General features: G+C 61.5%; 1 protein-coding gene across 1 annotated transcript; it reads left to right on the top strand.

The window, feature by feature from the left end:
• Window positions 1-389: 389 nt before the first annotated feature.
• Window positions 390-5979, top strand: LOC113962046 (toll-like receptor 13). Its single transcript, XM_027672855.1, is given in 3 exon segments — window positions 390-626; window positions 1250-1751; window positions 1753-5979. Coding segments are annotated over 2 exon segments (3291 nt in total). The 5' UTR covers window positions 390-626; window positions 1250-1271; the 3' UTR covers window positions 4564-5979.
• Window positions 5980-6416: the final 437 nt, after the last annotated feature.

The following is a 6416-nucleotide window of genomic DNA, read 5'->3' as shown; positions in this document are numbered from 1 at the left end:
GGGGGCGGGGCTTAGGGGTTCACTTTATGGGCGGGGTCAGTTCTTCAGGGGGCAGGGCATAGGCTTGGAAACAAGACCCTCAAACCTCAGGGACCCCTAAAAACACCCCAGGGACACACCCTTGCACCTCAGGGACCCCCATCACAGGGTGGGGACCAGGGACCCCTAAACACACCTCAGGGATCCCTACTGAAACCCCAGGGCTCTCCCCGCGCTTCCAGATCCCTGAACCTCCAGACCCCGATGCACCCCAACGTCTGTAGCCTAAGAGACACCCCCAGACCTCAATAGCCCCCCTAGACCTCCGTAACCCCCCCCAGACTGCAATACACCCCCCCATCCAATGCCCCCCAGCACCATTATAACCCCCCAGAACCCAGTATCCCAGACTCTGACACACCCCAATCCCTGCAGCCCCCCAGGGTCCCCGCAGCCCCCCAGGGTCCCCCCAGCCCCCATAACCCTACCAGATCCCAATATGTCCACAGACCCTGATGTACACCAGTCCCTGCAGCCCCCCCAGCCCCTCCATAGCCCCCCCAGCTACCCAAATTCACCAGTACAACTCAGTACAGCCCACTGGAGACCAGCATAACTCAGTACTTCCCCCGAGGAACCAAAACCAGGTGGGTTGGTTTGGGGGGGGTGGGGGAAGAGGAACCAAGAGCAGGTGGGGGGGAGCAGGAATTAAGGGGGGGAGAAGGGCACGGGACTGGGGGTCCCAGGGACCCCCCCGGGGGCCTCACCAGAAGGGGGGTGACCCAGCTGTGCCCCCCCCCAGCCTCTTTGGGGACACCCAAATCCATCTGGGCAGGGACCGCCTCCAGTCACGTCACGGGGTGGGGGGGTGGGGGAGAGGGAAGCAGTGACACAAAACAATACCCAAAACTTCCCTTTTCTGCCCCAAAATCGCTTGAGGCAGAGGCAGCAGCACGGTGGGATCCTGCTGAGGGGATGGGGGTCTCCAAAATCCCTGGGGACTGGGGGGCAGGGGGGTCCCTGGGGTGCTGGGGGGGATGTCCCAGGGTGCTTGGGGGGCTCCCTGGAGTGTGTGAGGGGGGGTCCCTGGGGTGGTGTGTGGGAGAGGCCCTGAGCCCTGAGGGGGATCCCTAAAGTGTAAGGGGGAGTCTCTGGGGTGGTATGTGGGAGAGTCCCTGAGCCCCAAGGGAGGTCCTTGGGCTTTAAAGGGGGTCCCTCAGTTGCTGAAGACATCCCTCACTCCTCTCTTTCCTCCTCTCCTGCCTCTCAGGATCCCACCAGGACAGGGCAGGATGTACGCCCCACTGCTGGTGACACTGGTGACACTGGTGACGGTGCCCATGGGCATCTCTCCCTACGGCTTCCGCAACTGCATCCAGGCTCCGTGGGACCTGGGGCTGTTCCGCTGCGTCCAGCGCTTCCTGACCACCGTGGGGGCTGCCGTGGGTGACCTCCCCCCCAACACCACCTCCCTCAACCTCTCAGTCAACATCCTGCACCAGGTGCCCCCTGACGCCTTTGCCCACCTCCCGCGGCTCTGCACCCTCGACCTGACCCACAACCGGCTGGAGCTGCTGGCCCGGGGGGCTTTCCGGGGGCTGCTGGCACTGGCCCAGCTGGACCTGGCCCACAACCACCTGTCAGTGCTGCCCACGGGGGTCTTCACTGGGCTGGGCAACCTGAGCACGCTGCGGCTGGACCACAACCCGCTGCTCGCTGTGGCCCCAGGGGCCCTGCGGGCGCTGCCCGTGCTGGCCACACTGCTGCTGCGGGGGGGGCCGGTTGGGTGCCCTGGGCCCCGTGGCTGCGGCTGTGGGGCACCTTCCCCGCCTGGATCTGCTCGACCTGTGCGGCAACACCCTGTCAGCACTGGCACCGGGGCTGCCGCCTGCACTGAGGGTCCTGCTGCTCTGCAACAACTCCCTGGGGACTCTGTCAGGGGCGGCCCCCGAGGTGCTGCCCAAGGGGCTGCGGGTGCTTGACCTGTCCTACAACAACATCTCGGACCCAGCGCCCCTTGGCCGGCTGCGCCTGCACAACCTGACGCGGCTACACCTGGCTGGGAACCCACTGGACGTTGCACGGCTCCTGAGGGTGGTACCCCCGCGCTGCGTGGACGTGTCAGGCCTGCAGGTGGGTGCGGGGGGCTTGACTGAGCTTTGCCAGCACCTTGCGGGGCCGTGGCTGAGGCGGCTGCAGCTGCGGAACATAGGGCTGGCAGTGATGCCTGCCAAGGCACTGGCTGACTGCCCGGTGCTGGGTGCCCTGGACATATCCGGCAACCGGCTGCAGAATTTGAACTGTGTGGGGCAGCTGCTGGGCCTGGCACAGCGCGCGGCACTGGGCGAGCTGGTGGCCGAGCACAACCTGCTGCGGTGGCTGCCGTCGTGCCATGGGGCCCCAGTGCTGCGGCGGCTCCACAACATGTCTCTGCGCTTCAACCGCATCCTGGTGGCTGGTCCCCGTGCCTTCGCCAACACTCCGGCGCTGCGGCGGCTGCGGCTGGATGTGAACGGACTGGCACGGCTGGACCGTGCGGCGCTGTGGGGACTCCACGACCTGCGGCACCTGCGACTCGACAACAACCTGCTCACCGACCTCCTGCCTGGCTCCTTTGCCGACCTGCACCGGCTGCGTGACCTCAACCTGCGCAACAACCGCGTGGCTGTGCTCTTCCCCGGCGCCTTCAGGGGGCTCAAACACCTGCAGACCCTTGACCTGGGTGGCAACAATCTGCAGCACTTGGCGGCCGCTGCGCTCCAGGGGCTGCCCCAGCTGTGCCGGCTCTACCTGGACCGCAACCGGCTGCTGGAGGTGAGCGAGGCGGTGTTCCGGCCAGTACAGACCACGCTGGGCGTGCTGGACCTGCGCGCCAACGCGCTGCGCTACCTGAGCCGGCGCCCGCGGCAGCCGCCGCCTTTCCGCCACCTGCGCCGGCTCTATGACCTCAAGCTGCAGGCGCAGCAGCCGTATGGGCTGCACGTGGTCCCACATCGCTTCTTCCAGGGCCTGGGTGCCCTGCGCTCGCTGTACCTGTCACAGAACGCGCTCTCGGCCGTGCCTGCCGATGCCTTCGATGACCTGGCGCAGCTACGGTACCTGACACTGGCCGACGGCAGTGGTGGGATGGGCGCCCTGCCTGCCGGTATCTTCAAGAACCTGAGCCGCCTGCGCAGTCTGGACCTGGAGAGCGCGGGGCTGCGTGGGCTCGGCCCCGAGGTCTTTGGCAATCTGACACAGCTGGAGGAGCTGCGCCTGGCCAAGAACGAGCTGCGCGGGCTGGACACGGCGCTTACCACACGCCTGCCCGCCCTGCGCTACCTAGACCTGCGCAAGTGCCCGCTGAGCTGCAGCTGTGCCAACGTCTGGCTGCCAGCCTGGCTGGCACAGGGGCCTGTGCAGGTGGTCTACCTGTACAATTACACCTGCGGCGAGGCAGGCGGGGCCCCGGCATACCTGCACAGTTTTGACACACGTGTGTGCTACTTGGACATGGGGCGGTACCTGTTCGCAGGGACAGCACCGGCCGTGCTGCTGCTGCTGGCGCTGCCGCTGCTGCACCACCGCGGGTACTGGCGGCTGCGCTACCACCTGTACCTGCTGCGGGCGTGGGCACGTGGGCGCTGGCGGCGGGAGCGGCGCCGCTACACCTACGACACCTTCGTGTCCTACAACTCCGCAGACGAGCGCTGGGTGCTGGAGGAGCTGGTGCCCGAGCTGGAGCGCGGGGCCCTGCGGCTCTGCCTCCACCACCGAGACTTCCGCCCCGGCCGCGCCATTGTGGACAACATCGTGGATGCCGTGTACAACAGCCAGCACACGGTGTGCGTGGTGAGCCGCGGGTACCTGCGCAGCGAGTGGTGCTCGCTGGAGATCCAGCTCGCCAGCTACCGCCTCTTTGACGAGCTGCGCGATGTCCTTGTGCTCGTCTTCCTTGAGGACATCCCTGAGGCTGAGCTCTCAGCCTTCCACCGCATGCGCCGTGTGCTGCTGCGCCGCACCCACCTGCGCTGGCCCAGCGAGCCTCTCGCCCGGCCCCTCTTCTGGGCCAAGCTCAGGGGTGCCCTGAGTGGCGGGGATGAGGAGGAGGAGGAGGACAGGGAGAGGGAGAGAGGCACAACGGGGACCCCCAGGGAGGTTCCCCATCAGAACAGCAACTTTCTGCCCCCAAATCGTGATTTTCTCTCTGGGGAATGTGCCCTGAGCAGTGAGGAGAAAGAGGAGGAGGAGGAGGAGGAGGAGGAGGTGGTCAGGGAGGAAGGTTGCCCTGACATGACTGGGATCCCTGGGGAGATTCCCCATCAGAAAAACAGTTTTGTGCCCCAAAATCACTGGGTTTCCTCTGGGGAATGTGCCCTGGGCAGTGAGGAGGAGGAGAAGAAGGACATGGAGAGGGGGGAGGAGGAAGGATGTCCTGGCATGACCAGAACCCCCAGGGAGTCTCCCCCTCAGAAAAGCAGTTTTCTGCCCCCAGCTCACTGTTTTTTTTCTGGGGAATGTGCCCTACACAGGGAAGATGATGACAAGGAGGGGGAGTGGGAGGAGGAGGAGGAAAGCTCCAAGGTAAGAGAGCAGCTGCCCTAGAGCAGCCTCACCCTGGTGCAACCATGACCCCCAGGGACATTCTCCATCAAAAAAAATTGCTTTTTGCCCCCAAATCCCTGTTTTTCCAGTGGGAAATGTACCCTGTGCTGTGGGGACAATGGTGAGGAGGAGGAGAAGAGGAAGGCAAGCTGGACATCAATGCCCCCAACCCCAGCAGCTCCAGAGACCCTGGAGAATGGTCCTTCCTGGAGCCTCTGGCAGAAGGTACCTGGGGAGACTCGAGGATGATCCCTGAGATTCTGGAGTTTTGGGATACAAAGGATCCAAGGCCTGTTACATCCCCTCTGGAAGAAGAGATCCTGGCAGCTTCTGAAGGGGTTCAAGCTGCTTCAGAAGTGATTGGCACTGAAGCACAGCTCTTCCTGGCACCCCAACTGCCAGTGCTGGGCTGGATGTTGAAAGGGAAAGTCCCTTCCACACATCATGCCAATGATGCCACGTGGAGCCAGTGGATGGCTCTGATCACACAGCAAGATCACACAGAAACCCCAGTTACTCAGGGATCTTGAAAGTTGTCACAAACTGGCCTGAAGGTGAAAATTTTGGACTATCATCATCAGAGGAGGAGGAGCCACATGCTGAGGAGGCCCCACCATATAGTCAGCTCCCAGAAAATGAAAAGCGGCACGCTCTCTTCACTGACAGTTCCTGACACGTTGTAGGGACAACAGGTGGATTGAGATGCTAAGATTAAAGTGTCTCAGGTGGATCTGGACTGGCAACACTAGAGTGAATTATTTCTGGCTCAGTGGGCCCAGGACGCCTCAGGTCATCAGCAAGAGATGGAACATTGGTTCATGATGGAGGAGTGGTTTTAACCATAGACACCATGTCCTGGGTTATTCATGACTGTGAAACATGTGCTGAGAACAAAAAGGACAAGCAGGTAAAGTCTCTGTGGGATGGGGATGATGGTGGAAATACAGATATGGGGAGGCCTGGCAGATGGATCACATCATACCCTGTGTTTACAATGGTGGGAACAAGCCCTGGACAGCTGGAGACACACCCTGTGCTCACACCACTGCCTGGAAGAAGATCCTGGGCCTGGAAAAGTGAGTCCTGTACGAACATGGCCCCTAGAAAGAATTGAGAATTTCAAAAACAGCCTCATGGACCCCTGGGCCAGACAGCTCAGGATGGAGTGGGTGTATCATGTTCCCCATCATGCACCAGTCACTGGGAAAGTTGAATAGAACAATGCACCATTCAAAACCACCTTGAAAGCATTGGATGGTGGGACCTTGAAACATTGGGATCTCCATTTAGCCAAGGCTACCTGGTCAGTTCACACCCGAGGCTCCACCAACTGAGCTGGCCCTGCCCATCAGAACCTCCCTGTACCATCGGAGGGGATAAAGTCCCCATGGTGCGCATGAGGAACATGTGAGGAAAGACAGTTTGGATCTGTCCTGCCTCAAACAAAGGCAAACTCAACTGTGGGATTGTTTTTGCTCGAGGATCTGGGGGCACTTGCTGGGTGACACAGAGGGACAGGGAAACACGGTGTGTACCTCAAGGGGATTTGGTTTGGGGTGAGAAGAGTCTGCGATGTTCAATTGTATAATACTGGTTGCTGAATGACACTGCCACTGTGTCCCAGAACTCCCATGGACAATGAGGATGGACTGCTCCAGATACACCAGTTGTGAGCTCCTGAGGCAGCTTGAAACCAGCCCACAGCACCCCAGCCCTGCCCTGGGAGACATCCAGGGTGGATAGAACCCACAGTCATGGACTAAATGAACTCAACAGACACCTTGGAGGGACAGCATTGAGTGGGGAAGTGATTCCTGTGCTTGTGTGTGTGTACATATATATATATATATATA

The sequence above is a fragment of the Neopelma chrysocephalum genome, unplaced genomic scaffold (genome assembly GCF_003984885.1).
Source record: "Neopelma chrysocephalum unplaced genomic scaffold, ASM398488v2 Primary Assembly neopelma1_99869, whole genome shotgun sequence".
Classification (NCBI taxonomy): domain Eukaryota; kingdom Metazoa; phylum Chordata; class Aves; order Passeriformes; family Pipridae; genus Neopelma; species Neopelma chrysocephalum.
This window is presented reverse-complemented; position numbering and strand designations above follow the sequence as displayed.